The sequence below is a fragment of the Apium graveolens genome, chromosome 4, assembly GCF_009905375.1.
Source record: "Apium graveolens cultivar Ventura chromosome 4, ASM990537v1, whole genome shotgun sequence".
In the NCBI taxonomy this organism is placed as follows: domain Eukaryota; kingdom Viridiplantae; phylum Streptophyta; class Magnoliopsida; order Apiales; family Apiaceae; genus Apium; species Apium graveolens.
The window spans coordinates 17,816,044-17,835,736 of NC_133650.1; the positions used below are offsets into that span (position 1 = coordinate 17,816,044).

At 33.7% G+C, this 19,693-nt stretch overlaps 2 protein-coding genes across 3 annotated transcripts; one reads left to right on the forward strand and one right to left on the reverse strand.

Moving 5' to 3' along the window:
- Positions 1-6,726: 6,726 nt before the first annotated feature.
- Positions 6,727-9,623, forward strand: LOC141716687 (uncharacterized). 2 transcript variants are annotated; one of them, XM_074518886.1, is made up of 5 exons: positions 6,727-7,310; positions 7,644-8,456; positions 8,767-8,854; positions 8,951-9,039; positions 9,124-9,623. In XM_074518886.1, exons 1-5 carry the CDS (start codon positions 6,950-6,952, stop codon positions 9,162-9,164), a joined length of 1,392 nt encoding a protein of 463 aa, XP_074374987.1. In that variant the 5' UTR covers positions 6,727-6,949; the 3' UTR covers positions 9,165-9,623. The 2 variants fall into 2 exon arrangements, with proteins under 2 accessions (XP_074374987.1, XP_074374986.1); XM_074518885.1 differs by having other exon boundaries at positions 8,951-9,623.
- A 3,400-nt stretch (positions 9,624-13,023) lies between these two features.
- Positions 13,024-17,268, reverse strand: LOC141716688 (putative glycosyltransferase At5g25310). The gene is made up of 4 exons (XM_074518887.1): positions 16,844-17,268; positions 16,270-16,400; positions 13,954-14,308; positions 13,024-13,833 (listed from the first exon to the last, which is right to left on the reverse strand). Exons 1-4 carry the CDS (start codon positions 17,099-17,101, stop codon positions 13,162-13,164), a joined length of 1,416 nt encoding a protein of 471 aa, XP_074374988.1. The 5' UTR covers positions 17,102-17,268; the 3' UTR covers positions 13,024-13,161.
- Between the last annotated feature and the right edge of the window lie 2,425 nt (positions 17,269-19,693).

Genomic DNA, 19,693 nt, shown 5'->3' on the forward strand with positions numbered 1-19,693 from the left:
ATTCACAGAAATTAACACAGAACATATAATCATGCACACACTCAAGCAATCACACGCATATAGTCACATAATGACTCAGGTCTGATCATAGAATCTATCCCTTTTTAATCTTTATTCCCTTTTTACGCGTACCGGGTCACGTTCAGCCTGACGGCCCGACGCTCAGCGTTTCGAATACGCTTCTCATTACCTTTGCCAATCAACACGTCTCTTAAGACGAAATACTTCATTCATTTACTTCACATATAATTCACATTTTATATTATTTAATTTCTATATCAGGACGGGTTCCGTTCTACCTGACGGCCCGAAACCACAGCTTGACTTATAAGCTGACTCTTTAAATTGGAACGTTTTTATCCACGCTCCTTAACTCTAGTATACAGATAAGACAAATAATCACCATTTAATCACATAATCTCATCACATAACACATACTTTACTTTCTTAATTACGACGTAAAATTCTCGGTCGTTACATCGTCAAATTAAGTAGAACCTTTTCTCTGCATAAGTAACATACAGAGATACAACCAATCACCACCAGTAGCATGTACTTCTGTTAATCTGCCAACTACATCACCTCTTTGGCGAGGTCTCCATTTACACTCTCAAGGTAGCCACGTAAAATGCGTAGGAAATTCAGCATAGGTAAAATCTCGAGCAGTTGGAAATTCTTTATTAGCTTCGAACCAAGCCTCAAGTTTTGTCCTTTTACTATCAGCTTGTTGAACAACTTCGGATAGTGTTGTACTTGTTCTAAAACTGACGTACTTGTTTCCAGCTAAATGAATAGGTAATCTATCAACAGATGACCACCGAGAATGTATATCAAGACCAAATATTCTCCATGCTGCTTCTGAGGCACAAACATAACGACCATCAAGATATTGCTTTACTTCCGTTAAACAGGATTGCTTCTTCGATACACTACTATCAGGCATTGATTTGTTTTTTTAGGACCATAGTAGCAGTATCATGACCTTTAAGACAATACTTGAATAAATACATAAGGGACCGAGCACTATTACAAACCTCAAGAATTATATGGCATTGAAAAAGAACCAATTAATATCTATTAAATGGAACAACAAACCTATTATCCAAAAAAATCCCTTATATTTTTATACTTCTGCCAGTGTTGCGTCTGTGATAAATGGGAAAACCACAATCATCAATATACGTGTTACCATTGAACCTGCAATGAATGTACCGATATTTCCTGTTAAAAAATGATCCAATTCTGTATATAATTACATGGAAATGATCCTAAATATAGTAATATGATGCTGGTTTAAATTGATTCATTCAAACCATGTAAATATAAAAAATCTCTGGTTATAACATTGTACGATACCTCTTAGGAAAATGTCTCATACATCTTCCTTTAACCATGCAAGGTGAATAAGTGTTATCAACTCCACAGGGCCCATGAATCATGTAATTGCTGACAACAGCATAACCAACAGGATCTGTATCTTTGTCAGGTATTTCAGCACTGACCAGAGCATCTATTTGAGCAACTATTTTGGGCCTAGCATCCGGGTGTAGCTAAATCAACATATGCATGTGTGGAAGACCCCGTTTCTGAAATTCTATTACATGCATAATTGTATAATGTGTTAGAGTTAAATTCTCAGAGTAAAGAGTTTCTAAACTGTCATAAGAGGAAAGGTTTGTTAGGTCACGCAACACTGTAGAAGGGGGTTGAATACAGTATTTATACAATCAAATCGATTTAACACAAATATGTAACAAAGATCAAGTATATTGAATAAACTCTGTTACAATAAGAACTGTTGTTCTCTCTCAGTGATGAACAAATATCACTAAGAGCTGCTAGGTTACAATGTATAATCTTCTCGATAATAATAATAACACATATAGTGTAAACCCTAAATCTGTGTTTATATAGTACACAGTTACAAGATAACTTCTAATTGTAATAAAATATAATTCTGTCTCCTAAAATATATCAATCAGATATCTTCTACAAGTCTTCCAGTCTTCTAACACTTTCCATGCATATCTTCTTTTGTTTTAGTCTCGATCTTCTACTGTAAATCAGCTTCCTTCCTTATATGAAAGTCTTCCCGCACTTAAGTTCTGATATGACCTTAAGTTCTAATATTAAGTTCTGACTTCCAGTACGTCCTGATTTCAGTAAGTCCTGATATGTCCTGTTTGTTAAAATCTGAAAACTAAACATGAATCATATTAGACATGACATCTCAAATATATCTAACAAGGTTAATAAAAAATACCTCCTATGCATTTTCTAAAGTAGTCTTTCTTCTTTATCAAATGCATTAGCTGATCCAACTTGAGTTTAAAAACTCTGGATACTATGTCAGGTGTATCGCACACATCAACACCCGGTAAAGATTTCATCATCTCGGTTATTTCAGGCCACTTTATATTACATGTCATTGTCAGGAAAAGAGAAGGGTGTCCAATAGCCCTACATAACGCAAGTGCATCCTTAAAATGTTGTGACATATACCTTTGTGAACCTGTGAAGGATGCATGTAATACAACAGCTTTCCCAACATAATTGGGATTGTGATCACCTTTACGCAAAGCATCTCGGATGGAAGTATACAGATCTGACCTTATAGTTGTTTAGTGAGTAGTAACCCAATACAACCGATATTGTTCAATTGCACAAAAGGCATCAATGACATAATGTTGCCACAAACGGCCTGATAAATGCAGAGTCAACCCTAACACACACAAAAATGATTTAGATAATGTGGTATATGACAAATTCTGATCAATTTCACGAAGCTAGTAAACATATCCTGGAAAAAACTAAACATATGAGAGGTTACAGTATACCTTCAGAAAAGCGAATCATCAACTTATAAAAATAATATTCTTTCATGGAAACATATTCTCGATGTTTCTTTTCAAAATCATTATCATCGGGATTTATATCGGCTGATTTCGACATTTTTGTTTTATTCAATGGAATTTTTGTATGAAAACCTTCATCTGCATGGGGGAACAAAAGTGGATACTGGAGCTGCATAAAAAAATGTCAGTTTCCCAAACCCTCTGAAGCGATTTTGTATGCGTCTCCATAATTATATCCCGAAAACCTCATATGTTGGTCCAATTATATTAGGACGACCAATTGCTGATTGAGAAGATAAGAGAACCAATCTAAACTCATCCTGTTCATTGTCTTTGAAGCGCTCACGTACAGTATGAAATTGCCTAACTAGTTCATTATGCTGGTTTAATATGTTCATCAAAGCTTCAACAATGCTCTCGTTAATTTCATCTCTGCATCCACCAATTAGATTCATCCTATTCTCCAGTTCATTTTCAGTATCATAGATATATACTTGACAAAATTTGGGAGATTCACCGTCTGCCGGAAGCATACTACCAAGAAGATGAAGATTTTGACATTTGACCTTAAACCAATAATGTGCTCCTCCATTGTTAATTTTGTGATCTATTTTACCACCACTGAAACACATTGCAAATAATGAATTGTAAAGACGATGGTTTAACTTGAAGTGGATTGTCCCTTTGTTTCCATATAGTAATGATCTTAGTGGCTCAGGAGGTTGTTTATCAGGTGATAGCTGAACATGTCCATTCTTGCAGCATAGAGAGAAGGTAGAAGAACTGTTTTTATTGGATTTATTGTTCCGTTCCATGTTCCATATACGGGCACCACACTTAACACATGTTGAGGTTGGCGGACCAATATTAACATAACCATCCCAAAGATCAATCCCAGGAAAATCCACGGGTTCAGCTTCTGCAGTATTACCAAAATAAAAAAGTGCATTAATTAAATTTATTTAATTACGTGCGACAAACCTGCATAATTTTTAACAAAGTAATGATAAAAATACCTTCGTCAAAAAGTTGTTCTTCCACATGTGTTCCATCATATGCGTCATCAAAATTATTAATCAGGTTGGCAGCCACGGGAGAAGGTAATCGACTTTCGTTCATATCAGGGTTCTGCCTAAGTGAAACATCTGCAATTATATTGAAAAATCCGAATATTGATAATGATGGCCATTCCTGGATATAAGATTAATCTGACAAAATTCAACTTCTCATACTATGTGAAGCAGGATCAATATTCTCCTTAGTTTTTTCTTTGTTAGGTAGTATTGTAGATATGCTAGGGCCTCTGTAATGTCTCTTCGATTCTATTGAAAAGACTTCAACATCTTATATAAATATATTCCAAAATATAATATTTGTCATAATTCCTTATCTCATATATCGTGTTTAAAAATGGAAGAACACTATTACCTGATATGTCAGATTCAGTATGAGCCTTTGACGTTTGTTTTTTGGAATATATGATTTGACACTTGAAGGCGGAGTGATACCTAAAAAATCAATTCATGATTCAAATATGTAGAGCATAATAATGGACTTCTATTGATCACGGAATAAGAACTGAAAACTTACGATTAGATAAACATGATATGTCTGGGCTGTTATTGGAAAGCGGTGTGTGATTCAGTATCGCTTGACCAAAGCCTAAGCAAAACAAAATCAATTAAAAATCTAATTAATTAGAAAACCAAACCCATAAATCATGATCTGTATCTTTATTTGCATACAGCCACATAAGGTATTATGCAAACATGGTTAAATAACGTATCTTAGATCGAGGGAAAAAAGTATAAATAAAGTTTGAAACTAACATACAGGTGCTGACATTGTGAGATCTCGATGACATAATTGGTGTATTATTGCTTGACGCGGGATATGCTGAGATATTTTTGGTAGGAGTTGATCCTACAGATTTCAATTCGTAAACCATAACAACAACTTAAGTATAATATATATATATATATAAGTTATCTGGATTGAGAAAGGATTGACAACTAAACACTCAGTATTGGGCTGTTATTGCAATGCAGACTATAATTCAGTTGAGTTTTACCAGAGCCTGATAAAAAGAAATAAAGTAGAAACAAACATTAAAAATCAATGTAAAATACTAAATGTTAACTACATATTGTCTACATGACTTATGGCTATTGGCAATGTGAGATCTCGATGACATTATAGTACATGACATTATAGTACAGGTTCTGTTAGATGAATAATTTCTTCTTATATCACCTTGCTGAGAACCTGATAATTGAAGAATGATATAAGATCAAAGATTAGTTGCATCAATAATTTACAGAATATATATGATAACACAATGTCGTCAAGAAACATACCCGGGATATTTGAAGCAAAATTCTCTTTATCTGTAACTGCTGATTGAACTGCATATAATAAATGGATATGGAAAATCCAACAAAAAACGATGATCTGCTACGTAAAATGTTAAGATATGCTGCAAATACAGAATACTTGAATTTTCTAGACCAGTACGATTCATGTTGAGCAACCTATTACGTAGAAACCTGTACAAACATGATTCACGACCTCGACAAACTAGGCTCACAAATTTAATTTATACATTATTAAACACAATCATTCTAAGCTATATTACAGATCTTTCAATTGTTGAAAAAATATACATACTGTAGTCACCAAACATGATAGATCCTTCGGTAGCTGTCACAGGATGAAAGATATTTCACATATGTTCTCATTCAGAGGTTGGAGAATCGGATCGCATATATGTCCACGACCTCGTCTCTTAACAGCTAAAACGAATACTAAATGTGACAACGATGACTACAAACTATCAATAACAACGTTTTAAAGAAAATAAAAAGATAGTATGATTATGCAGACTCGTACCGGGATCGTTGTCATCAAAGATAGTAGAATGTTTGCTCCCGTTCATAGCTTATGTGGTATGTAATTAGTCCTATCAATACAAACGTTTAAGAAAATAGAGAAGAAAACCCTTGATTATGCAGATTCATACCAGGTCCAAGGTCATGGAAGATAGTAGATCGTTTGCTACCGTTCAAAGCTTTAACGTTACGCGATGAGCCCAACTTCTGTCATTACTGCAAAACAAACAAAATAGGTTTGGTTAAACATTATCGGACAAAACCTTGAACAAAAGATAACAAAAAAACGTGTAACACAAAATCGATAGCAAATGATGATGTATACAATTATTCATATTCATGTATATTGCCTGTAAAAAATAGAGAAGAAGAAAATAATGATTATCAAGGAAAGTTGTAATGAATTTTGAATTTGAATTACTGAAGACATGATTTGTGGATCTGTAATTGATTGGGTATAAAAACAAATCAATTTTAATAATATGTTTGATCTATTTTAAAATTCAAAAGTAATTTTTTAATAATTATAAATACCATTTAAGATATGGATACTCCATGAATCTTTGCATTTTTGTATAGGAATTAGTTAATTTAGGAATATGGGTCGACCCACTGATCAAATTTTGAAAATATGGGTCAAAATAATTACAAAAGTGTCATTTTTAGTACAAATTTTGAGTAGTGTTCACTAGTGCTCATTAAGATATCATAGATATGAATAAAATATTCACTATATATGAAATTCCGTGAAACAATATCCCCTACATGAAATACCCAAATATCAATATAGTATCTTATATAAATTGGAATATCCAACTAATAGTGGAGTATTCAATCGGATAAAATTGATCATTTCTTTTAAAATAATTATTCTGATAATTTTTTTAAAAAAAAATGATTACTTTTGTCATATTTTTCTAAACTAAATTGGTAATTTCTTTGTTGGGCTCTCATCTGCTCTCGCAGCCTTTGCACTAATCAAACACAGTATTCCCAAGTAGAGGTTATTCCTGACAAACCCTATTTTATCAACGATGTCAATGTTTATAGATTTAGTAGAGACCTTTGATTTGCTCCTCTCCCAGCTCCATACTTGCACTAATCAGACACTCCTGACTCAATACTCCAAACTCATCGTACCAGTATTCCTAACAAACCCTAATATATAACTGCTATTGCGCGCTTATCCTCCATATTTTATCAACGATGTCATTATTTATAGATTTAGTAGAAACATTTGATTTCACTACTTTAACAAGAAAACAATACTCTGAAAAAATAGATGCTTTGCTCAACAGATTCCCAAGGTTCAAGAAAGACTGTAGATATCGTACTGTGTTGCCACAGAAGTTGGCAAAAAGTGCGGATGATTACATCTCCATTAGATTATGTACAAAAGGTAGAGTCCCAATACATGGCATTTACGCTAAGATGGACTTGAATTTAGTTGCTGTTTGTGTTCAAGGGATAGTGTTTGCTCTTGATTCTACTGATTTCCATGCCTCTTTTGTTCCTGATCTTGTGTTTCGCAAAGTTTACTTGGGCATCCAACACACTCCTTTAGCGGGTACGTAACCTGTTTGCATTTTGCTCTCTTCTATTTGCTATTTTACAATTCCATTGCTACGTATAAATTAAAATGTGACTGAGGTGTTTGATAAACATAAATGATAACAAGTTTCATAGATTATGGAAAAGTGCCAGTTTTAAACTATATTGACCTTTTCAGGTTTCATTAGGTTTCGTTAAAGCTGCTTAATTCTACTTCAACCCTGTCCAATCCTGACTAGACCTAATATCAAAATTATAAGTATGTTAAAAAAGAATTAAGTCGGAATTGGATAGAACCTCTCTTTTTTATATTTATAATAATGTAAGCCTTTCTTTTTTGTCGTGAAAGTGACACGGACAGTAAGCTACACAAAAGAAACCATGTGTTGTGCGATCAGCACCTTAAGCCTCGGCTACTCGCCACAAAAGAAGTTTCAATGGTGTAATGCAATTGTGCTACTTGCTGGAATAACAAGCCAAGCTGCACGATTTACTGAAATGAAACGACATATAGAACATGGAATAAATGTAGTGATTTTTGGTCGTGGAGGATTTTATCCAGAGAGTGCACTTTTAGGGATTTTCAGTAGATGGAACAAGATTTCCAAGGCTGTTAGAAGGGGGGAATGTCCTTATATATTCACCTCTTACATACAGAATGGCAGGTCTACTGAACCCTGCCCTAGAACAGTAAGTGAGGAATCATCAGGTTGGATGACATTATCACTTATAAATGACAAAGACAGAGCAAAAAGAGAAAAGCTCAAAAGAGTAAAAAATGAATGGGATGAAAAGAGGAAGAGGAAGAGAATCAAAAGAAAGCGTGAGGAAAAGCGCAAGAGGAAGCACGATATTCGAATCCTGAAGAAAGATTACAATATGAACTTTCTGATGAAAATGACGAACAATAAAAGACTTTGGGAATCGATAAAGGTTTCACATGGTTTTTGGTATGGGTCAGTGGACACTTCGCAATATGAAGTTTTTTCTGCGAAGTGTTTGTTAAGACCCACCCAAATTGCCAGAGATGATAAACATCTTGTATCTGCACTACCTCCTCTTTACCGCCTTAAGGTTGTGTTGCAAGTTCAGACAAGTCGTGCATTTAATTTCCCCGTGGTAAAAAATATTTGGAATGGTCGTCTCTTGGCGTTTTCAAGAGGTATGCATTATAGATTTCCCTGGTTATCATCTTAGTCATACCTTATATATGCATATACGTGTACCACCCGTGTGCCTTAACTTTTAATTATAACATTGTGTATTGTTTGTCCTGTCTTGTTTCGGACCCTTGAGCAACCTACTGGTCTGTTTTACGGATTTCCTGAAAAAGGTTAAAATATGTCCAAGGTTCCAAGCTGGGAAAACTATGAAGCTAGGCATAGTACTTGTTTTCTAGATTTTTTTGTCCTTTTAATTTGTGCATTTAAAAATTGTGGAAATTGAATTGTTGAGACATTCTAATTTTGTAGAAGTCAGACTATTTGTGCAACTTGGTTGTGGTAGAGTTGCAGGAGCCAATGGAGCAACATGCCTTCCGCTGCAGTTTATCACAACAAGGTGCATTTTGTTTGATATATTTAATTACTTTAGGTTGCTTGGAAAATATATACTTTAAAATCGTTTCCTCAGATATAATCTCGTTTTACTTTTCAGGACGCAAACTCAACATTTTAGAGGAAATGCGAGATACTATGAAATATTGGAATTTTTCAGGACAACCTTTCAGCACCAGGGTTTAACAGGTTTTAGTAAAGGAATTGTCCCAAATATACTCACAACAGTGTCGTCAGGGAGTTTTCAAACAAAACTGAAAGCATCAATTTTAGCTGTAGGTATGAAAGCAAAAGGTTTACTAATCAAAATATGATACCTTATCCGAGATGGTTCCAGAACTTCTAAAGAAAAGGCCTCCCACCTCAAAACATCACTAAATGGTAACAGATAGTTTTTCGACAATATAACTGGCACACATTCAGCGTAAATGGCCTCAACAATTCTTGGACTGGCCACTTCATGACCACTAGGACATAAACAGAGCTTGGAGGTAAGCATGAAAGAGCAGTAGTCTAGGCCTTTTGGAAGGTACTGAAAGACGGGGAGGGCGGGGTCTGGATTTTTCCAATGATTGAGGAGGATGAGGCGGACTAGGCTGTGGTTGCCTCCAGTGAAAAAAGCTAGGTATTGCGGTGGGTGTACGAGGAGTTTAGCAGGAATGTTGCCATCAAAAAGGTGGATTTCAGGGAGGGAGATATCCTTTTGTTGTGTAAATATCTTTACACTGTCCATCATGTACAATTGGCAATTCCCCTTCTTCGTATACGTAGATGACTCCTGTAAATTTAATTTAATACATTAATTTATTTATTTAAATTTAACAAGTTTCTAGAAAAGATAACTATTATATCTTGTAATATAGAAAAGTAAACCCCAAATAACAGAAGGCAGTCACAGAAATTAGAATGTCTCAACAATTTGAGTTTGTTTTCTAAAGCATTACATTAATTTATGTTACAGTATGCACTTTTTATATGAATATACGCACTTGTATATTGAGACAATGGTAGAAAGAAAGTAGCTGCTGAAGCACTATATACTTAGCGGTGATTAGTAATCAACTATTGCATAAACATTACTCTGCTATAACAGAATTTGGAACTTTGCATTAAGAAATCTAGGTGAGTAACTAGATGCGCAAGCATTCACATATAGCTACCTAAACATTGTTGTCATTAGCTTTATACTACCTTAATTTTATTGATCATCGATCAAATTCTCCGTCAAGTCATGATACCTAAGATGTTCATTTTGCCCTACTGTCTCGCAACAAGAATATAAGCTAAGAAGAATGTAAAAGCTAAGCGGTAGGCACAAAAAACATGCTCCTTGTTTTGCATCGACTAGTCATTGTCTTCTTCGTCGTCTTCGTCTTCCTCTTTGTCTCTGTCATCTTCGTCGTCACAATCATCTCTCCACCTCGCAACCATGGTTCTCAGACTTGGTTCAGGATCAATCATCCTTGTTTCCCCAAGAATAAAAGGATGTGTGCTGCTCCTATTTGGGTAGGTGATCTGTTCATGGTCATCGTCGCAATAAAGGATACTGTTTAAAGATTGCCCAAACGGCTTCCATCCTTAAATCTAAATCATCCACTTCAAGTAAATTGCAAAGTGAATCTAGTAGATTCACTTCACATAGATCCTTTAAATACAGCTCAGTTCCAACAATTATGTTTGAAATTATCCAGCAAGCTTCCTTTCGCACCATTACAAACTCTTGACTTAACAACTCTCGAAGACGTTCAAGGAGGCCATTTTTAATCATTATCGTGATCTGATCATCCTTGCCCCATCTCACAATATTACCAACTACTTAAAGCGCAGAAGGTGCAACCAAGTCCCAATATTAATCAGAAATAAAAAGCCTTTTGCAGCAAGCACTTTCAATTGCCACATATCTTCCATCTGAAAGATACGCAAGTGCTGAGAATGCTTGATTTTTTACCCTGTAACTGCCATATCTTATAAGCTCTTTGACAATTTCAAGTGCTGCAGCTCCCTCATTAACTGGAATATTCCTCTAAGCAAAACATATTACAGATAAGAGCAATGCAGAATCAGGAAAAATCACATCATTGCCCTACTTTACAACTTCTACTATAATCTCAAGAGCTCCTAGCTCTAGGATAAGGGTACGATATTGATCAAACTTTGACAAACGCGCTAATCCATAGAGTGCCTCGGCCTGCACATAAATATAGTCAGATTTAATCAGGTTCACAAGACTCCAAATTACTTTCTCTCTCGTCTCATTGCCAATCTTCAACGAGTGTACAGCATTACACATAATAGAAATTGTGTGCCACTGTGCTTGTTGATATTCAAACTCGAGATACAAGATTCCCTCGTAAACAAGAAATCCCATCAGATATGTAACAACATCTTCCGGAAAGGAATTAGCTAGCCTTGAATCAGATTCAAGCAAAATGTGCAATTGCTCGACATACTCAAGCTCGACGTCTTCCTCATTTTCATCACATAGAATTTCATTACAATAAAAACCAACCATTTCCGTCTGTTCGAGTAAGGTAGGTGAAAGAGATGCATCCAGGGGAGAGGTGCAAATAGGGGAGACATCGAAGCCCGGACGGGCTTTATCAGAATCGATTCTGTAGACACGTCCGCCTGGTCTAACTTAAGCCTCCGACAGTGAGTAACTTCCGAACCATTGTCAGCAGGCTTAGGTTCGAGAAGTGGCAGCTCTTGGGAAGATTTAATAAGCAGAGACCCCATTTGTTCCCACTTTGCTTGTTCTGCATGGTCAATGGGGGTAAAGCATGGACGTAATAAAATGATTCCTCACGTGTTACAAATTTACGAGACGCCATAAAAGATATGAGCATTCTCTTAACGAAAGCATATGTGACGGTAGGATCAGAGTGATCAGCAATTGATTCGGTAAAATTGAAAACCCATTGCTTGCCATGCCAATAACAATCTATAAGTCCTGCTGGTTGATACTTAGAAGGAAAAGATCTTGGGTCCCTAAAAATCAAACTTGAAACATTTGCAATCAATTTTAAATCTTTCTTGGGGGTCTTTGGTGCATAATGATTCGTGAAGATTTCCGCAGTTGAACAAACTTATGAGATCTCTCATATCGACATTCGAGAGTACTGAAAATTCTTCCATTGATGACGGTGAACAACTAGATTTTGGGGTTCTAGGGTTTTTTTTTTCTGCTAAGTAGTTCTAGGGCATTTAGCAAAAAAAAAATAAAAAAATTACGTATACACACAACTCACAAGTTAAAACACAATCAACAACTACGGACCTGTTTGTGTACGAGTTTATAAAAAATTAAGGTTTTTTTGAAAAATATCAGTCTAAAAATATTTTTATAAGAATATTGTCATTTTTTTAAAAATTTTGCAAAAATACTTTTTAATTTACAAAAATGCTATTTAAAAAAAAATTGCAAAAATACGATTTTTTGACAACTGAAATCAACTGCATGCAATCTTTGACGAGTTTACGCAACTAAATGCAATCTCAAATTAACCAAAAAAACTTTATTCAACTAGTTGTATATCTGGTTTTATTTTGGTTAATTTTGGTTTATTCCGTATTTTTGCAAAAAAAATCAGAAAATAGTAAAATCGCAAAAAAACTTAGAAAAGTTAGTATTTTTGGTAAATTCTCTATAAATTAAATCCATAATAACTTATCTTAGGGTTTTTGTGAACCCAATCTATAAATTGATTTACAACTTATAAGTTGACATACTTTTTCTTGACTTATTTTAATTTTTTAATTTTTTATTAACTTTAGTTTCAAAATATATGTTCAAAAATATTTTTCTAATTTAATATTCACAAATTAAGATATTTATATTTAAAATTTATTTAGTTTTATTTAATTAAGTAAAAAAAATTCTAACTTTTATTTATCACATGTAAGTCACTTATTTATTTTAATTTATGAGAGCACATGTAAGAAAATCTCAATATACACCCTCTAGAAATACTACATATTTGATTTTTTTTTTTTTTAATTTTTATCAAGTACAATATACCTATTTTTTGAAAAAAAAAATCCATTGAATACCATGTGAAGAAAATCTCAATGTATACCCTCTAAAAATAGCTCATAAAAGTTTATAAATCCAAATTATACGTTCTAAACATATGTAATATACCGGATATAGAACTTTCAAGCAAATTCAACAAGTTGAAGACAGCAATCGATATTAAGATTGATATCCAAACATTTGTACAGGAGTTGGAAAGAAAAACTATGTCTGAATGTGTTGATGCGATTTGTATATTGATTTTCTTAAACTTACAAGTATAGTGCATCTATATAGTCTTATGCATCTTGATCAACTCTAACATTTATCCTCCTGAGCCAGACGGAGTGCAAAACCATATGAAACACGTCAAATCTAGTAGCTGGACTGTTCAACACAAAGTGTTTCCTCACCTGTCTTAACCCTTGTTTCAACTTCATGTACTTCTCCTCTGGAACCTTACTTAAAATCTGCTTCAGCCTCGGAATATCAGAAACGGGAACTTCCAAAGAAAAGGCCTCCCACCTCAAAACATCACTAAATGGTAACACATAGTTTTTCGACAATATTACTGGCACACATTCAGCGTAAATGGCCTCAACAATTCTTGGACTGGCCACTTCATGACCACTAGGACATAAACAGTACTTGGAGGTAAGCATGAAAGAGTAGTAATCTAGGCCTTTAGGGAGGTACTCAAAGACGGGGAGGATGGGGTCTCGATTTTTCCAGTGATTGAGGAGGATGGGGCGGATGGGGCCGTGGTTGCCTCCAGCGAAGAAGGCTAGGTATTGAGGCGGAGAAGGTGGTGGAGGTGTGAGGAGTTTAGCAGGAATGTTGCCATCAAAAAGGTGGATTTCCGGGAGGGAGACATCCTTCTGTGGGTTGAAGCCTTCAGAGGAGTTGGCGTTGCATAAGACTCTGATAGATGTGTTGTAGAGAAGAGGATTGCCTCTTGAGGCATGGGGCCCCTGCAATGCATGGTTACAACTGTAAGGATTATAGACTGCATGATATTGTGACAACTAACAAATACTGGAGTGGTGTAACAAAAAAATGTTAAAACATACAAAAGAGATAAAAAAACATACCCAATCATGACAGGAGAGCATAAAGTGATCAGCTCCCTTAGTTTTATTCCAAAACAGGTGTTTCGTGGAGATTACTCTGATGTAATCAGAAACAAAGTCTCGAAGAGGGGTGAGATTATAAGAATAAGGAGTGTAAAGGTATTTCACCATCCAAGTTACACTGAAGGGCATGAAGAAAAGGTGAGCCAAGTTAGGGTCTCTTGTTCTGAACTTGCTCCGCTTCCCCTGCTCAATTTCTTGTATGAATCTGCCTTCTGTTGTGTAAATATCTTTACACGGTCCATCATGTACAATTGGCAATTCTCCTTCTTCATATACGTAGACCTTCAGCCTCCTCTCCATCTCGAGATAACTCCTGTAAATTTAATTTAATACATCACTTAACTTACATGTTTAAGATAGACTAAAGTTATAATTTAATTTAACAAATTTGTGGATTATAAACACTGGATTAACTGTATGAAAAGGTAACGATAATATCTTGTGATTCAAAAAGTAAACCCCAATAACAGAAGCCAGTCACAGAAATTTATGTTGCTTCAGTGATGATGAAAGACAGACTCATGCAAAAACATTACTTTATAGTTTGTTCTCAAACAAGCTACCTACTTTATGGCCGAATTAACAATTTGAGTTTATTTTCTGAAATATTACATTATATTAAAGTTTCAGTATGCACTTTTTACATAATATTGATGAAAATTAAAACAGTAGTAGAAAGAAAGAAGCTATTGAAGCACTATACATAGTGGTGATTAGTAATCAATTATTGCATAAACATCACCCTGCTATAACAGATTTTGGAACTTTGCATTAAGAAATCTAGGTAAGTAACTAGATGTATAAGCATTAGCAGTGTAAGCATTAACATTATTGGCTAATAGCTAGCTAAACATTGCTATCATTAGCATTCTACTACCTTAATTCCATTTGTAATGATCATCGATCAAATTCTCTGTCAAGTCATGATAGCTAAGATGTTCATTTTGCACGTACATGTAATAATTTCTAATGAGCTTATAGAATCATAACATATGACAATAAAACAGAAGTCAACTGCAGAAAATTACTAGTTAAGTATTCAAATTAACTGTAATTGGTTTCAGAACAATGGGATAAAAAAGTTATAACTGAGAATCCCCATGCTACACCTGAGGGTTTATATTTACCAGAAAACCTTGCAGCGAGGACACAGGATTACAGTGGTATGGGTTTTCTCTTTTTTCTCATGTGAAAGATTGGTATCTAAAATTGGACAGGGCCATATTGTACTCTGTCTTTACAAATTAAGAAGCTAAAAACTGAAGTAATACACAGCGCAAAACACAAACTTTAATAAGTGGAAAAACCAAGCTTTTTTTCCAAGTTGAAACAATGAAGTGGAGTGAGTGAAATGAGTGAAATGCACCAGACCTTTGACAACCCATGCGTCTAGTACAAGACTACAGTTGATAAAATATCCCAAAAGGTAAACCAAAACTTTTTTAGTTTGCAGATCCAAAGTGCTGTGCATTGTGTAGTTGTCATTTTTGAACGTGGCTTTGAAGGGAAGTAGTAATACTTCTTTTCAAGTCTAATCCATTCATCTCTATGTGTTTCCTACTTATCAATCATTTCAAACATAAAGCTTTATGTTTGTTTTTCCTTTCAACTTCACTTTATACAACCTCACCAGGAAAATTATACCTCAAGTTTAATGTTTCACAGAACACAGTTATTAATTTAATTAACCAGAGTACAAATAAACAATCTGCACTCGCCAATAACAATAGACGGCAAATTAATCAAAGTTGTGTTCACTTGCATGAAGCAAAGTAGCAAACACAATTAGTATTCAAACTACTCCCAATTAGTATTCGAATTGATGTGTAGTATATGATGATCTAAAATATATATTAGACGCATTTAGATTATTAGACTACAGAGGCAGAGCACTCATGCCTTTCCTCAAAAAGCATAGTTTATCCAACATTTAAACATTCCCCAACTCTGATGCATTTAAATATGAAACATACAATTATATATACATATTTCGTCAGGACAACTCTTTGTTCTTCAAATAGAAAGAGAGATATAATTGTAAGTTTAAGAGGTAGAGATTACAGAGCAAAGGCTTTCTCGATTTGGATTGCATTACCTATTAAATTGCTTTTATGTTTTCCTGACAAAATACCAAATACTATCAGAGCTATGAATATAGTCACTAGCTTAAACTTAACTACACTAGTATTAATTACGGAATTAGCAAATTAGGTAATTAGCCATAACAAACACACATTAGGCATGAAGTTGAGGAAGAGTAGAGTCGAGGCTTACCGATAAAACGCGCGAGGATTACGATAGATAATGTCACTGCCGAGTACAGTTGAGAGATTACGAGACGAAGCAGCGCGTCGTATCGAAGCCCGAGCTCGAGCCAGTCCTTGTTCAACTTGATCTTCTTCTCTCTGCAAAATTAGTTGCAGTTAAAACTGTAGAAATAATTAATGGATAAAAATTCAAATGATTCAAGTGTCATCTGTTCCGTACTAAACTTCTACTGATAGAAAAACTCACGTAATATGTGCTTAAAAACAAGTTTTAACTATACACAGAGCGCACACACTAGTGCATTAGTGCGTGTAGAAACTAAAAACACACTAACTGCGAGTTGCACATATATTCATCCTGTTGTGGATTGTGCTCCAACAACTTCAAAAATACAGAGCAAACACACATACGAACCGATCAAAATTAGATAGACATAAATATATACTGCAATCAATTGTGAATATGTAATTCAGAGGATCGACTACTACATGCACAATTTAGAGAGAGAGACAGAGAGCAGCTAAACTAAAATGATCAAAACTAAAAGAAAGCTAATTAGAGAGAGAGAGAGATGACGAACAATGACGGAGTGATTTTGAGGAGATGAGAGTGTAAAATTGAACTGAGTAGAAATTACAGCTGCCGGAGCATGATCATGATCTCGTAACTTCGTCTGAAGCGCCACAACCGGAATTCTGTTTTCCGATCGAACACCAGAGAACGACGACGACGAAATGGAGGAGAAGAGTACGGAAACGATGAGTAAAGTGGAAAGTACAATCACGGAAATCACTTCACAAGCAGAAGCTGCTGAAGCTCCTTCGAAACTCATCCTCATCTCTCTCTCTGGCTCTCTCTCTCTCTCTCTGGCTCTCTATCTCTCTCTCTCGCTTGTTAGTGTATGTAATGAACGGTATAATTCGAAAATGGTAACGTGAGAGGGAGTGTTAGTGATGAATGACGTAATTAATGGGGCGGGGAATTTGGAGAGTCCTTTTCTGTCTATCCCCCCTCTCACTCTTACAAACAAGTTTTTAAACTTCGGTGGACATACCGCCCCTTAATTCATCGGATTAATTTGTATTTTTTTAAAAGTTTTAAATTTCAGTTTTCGTCTTTTATGAAAAATAAATAAATCAATCAATTTTGCTCTTTTCCATGGCGGAACTTTAGTAATGGTGAAAGGTTAATAATTTACTATTTTTAAACTTAACAATTAGTATCTATTGTTCACAAAATTAAAACGACTTATTTACATTACATGTTCCTTTGATTTTTTTTTGAAACAACATGTTCCTTTGATTTAGCTATTGCATTTAAAGTTCGTATGTTTAATTTATAAAATTTGCATTCCAAAAATTAGATTCCTTTCAAAAATAAATAACTATTTTAGGCAAATTTGATTGTTAATGTAAGTTAATATACATCCTTAAAGAAAATTTTATATATAGTTAGATACGTAGGTAATTATTTTGAACAATTATTTTATTAAATTATAAAAATTCATATTTTTTGAAACAATTTTTCAAAAACATGAACAAAAGTAATGCAAGAACACTTCGGATATGTTCCTATATATGAAATTCAACAAATAGTTGGATTGTATATTTAAGAATACTGAAATTAAAAGCAATCTATTTTGTTTTATATACTAGATTATTTTTTAGACTTTATGTGAATGTTTAAAAAAATTTACAAAATATATCTAGAATATTACTTTATAAATTTTTTATAATTTATTTATTATTACAAAAAAGTTATTATATCATAATATTTAGAAAAAAAACTGAAATTATGAATTACATTCCATATGAGATCCCATCTATTCATCTACGAGCCTAAATGGAGTTTGGATACTTTACTTAACCCCTTCTCAATTCCCATTCAGTTGCCCAAAAACAGAAATAAATTCATAATAGAAACCATAAAAGTTCTTTGTTTTTTCTTTTTATTTTTTTGCAAATTTGTAGGTCAAGTAAAACTAAAAAAATGGATAATGTAAACAGCAAAACACTGTATATAGTATTCCTATGTCTGACTCGTAACAACATGCAGTTTAAAGAGGATCCTTTGCAAAGTAACAAATTTAAATTTAAAGATATTGTGATGCAAAATTAGTTTATAAAATCAACGTGTCATAATTATATTTATTAAATGAAAATAGATCTTTACATTGGCATCACTAACAGAATTAAATTATTTCATACTAAGTTTCATACTTTTTCTTTGGCATTACTCATTTAAACTTGGTAAACTTTTATGTTATGCTCCCTCTATTTTTGTTTATCAATTTCCTACACATTTTTTTATTTTTTTTAAAACTTATATTTTAAAATAGTGTGCAAAAATATATAATAAAAAAGGAGCGGATATATTTAATTGAGATTTTAAAGGATTAATAATAATTCATAAAATTTATAAGATTTTCCTTTATTTTATTAGTTAAACTATAAAAATAATGCTTGATGATTTTATAGATTTTTTTAGAAATTCTTTAAATCTATATTTTGGTAAGATTTTAAAAGATTAACAATGTACAAGCAAATTTATCAAAATTCTTCAATTTTTCAAACAAAAGAAATTCTTATAGACTTTTAAATACCATCATATTTTAATTTTAAAGACTTTTTTTTAAATTCAAATTGAATATTTCAAGATTTTGATAGAATTTTTTAAATCTAGATTGAACTTCTTACAATTCAAATCTAATATCTCCAAATTTTTAAATAATTTTTCAAAATTTAAGAATAAACATAAAATTTGAAAATTCCTTAAAATGTTGATTGCATACACCCTTATAAAACTAATGAATTGAAAATAAAAAAAGTGGTAACATATATTCTTAAACTCATTCCAAAATAGCCACTTCTCAAGCTTCTGTAGAAGCCAACCAACTCAGTATTATGGAGATCAGGCTATTTTGATCGATCTTGCTTGTACTCTTTCCAAATCCTTTGAAGTTGAAGGTGCTCTTGTCAAATGGAGGAGATGGTGGAGAATAAAAAACACACATGGACAACCATTTAAGACACAACTTATAAGGTTGATGCATTTAAAGATAGTGCTAATAGGAGTGATAAGGATGGTGAGGGTGGTCATTTTGGTGGAAGGCGGGGGAGAAGAAATGGCAGGTCTGATGTGATTCAAAGTCCGTTGAAGATTCGCAATCCATGCATCAAGGCAAAAGGCCAATTGAGCCAAGCTAATCGGGGTGTGCAACTTTGCTCACTCGGTTTAAATATTAAAATGATCACTCAACTCAGATTTATATATCATTTTAATTATTAAATTTAACGGGATATATTTGTGTCACTAAAATTATAATAAATATTAAACATAGATAGTTTAAAATATGTACTCGAAAATTAAAATTTATTTTATGGAGTTATAAACATTTTCTTAAATTCCATTATAACCAAATGAAAAGTTA

Excerpts from the sequence above, each read along its gene's own strand:
- LOC141716687 (XM_074518885.1), top strand. The coding sequence starts at position 6,950 with ATGTCATTATTTATAGATTTAGTAGAAACATTTGATTTCACTACTTTA. Across the intron at positions 7,311-7,643 it reads CCAACACACTCCTTTAGCGG|TGACACGGACAGTAAGCTAC; the intron begins GTACGTAACCTG and ends TTGTCGTGAAAG. Across the intron at positions 8,855-8,950 it reads CTGCAGTTTATCACAACAAG|GACGCAAACTCAACATTTTA; the intron begins GTGCATTTTGTT and ends TTTACTTTTCAG.
- LOC141716688 (XM_074518887.1), bottom strand. The coding sequence starts at position 17,101 with ATGAGGATGAGTTTCGAAGGAGCTTCAGCAGCTTCTGCTTGTGAAGTG. Across the intron at positions 16,401-16,843 it reads CTCAAAATCACTCCGTCATT|AGAGAAGAAGATCAAGTTGA; the intron begins GTTCGTCATCTC and ends CTAATTTTGCAG. Across the intron at positions 13,834-13,953 it reads TGCTCTCCTGTCATGATTGG|GGGCCCCATGCCTCAAGAGG; the intron begins GTATGTTTTTTT and ends CATGCATTGCAG.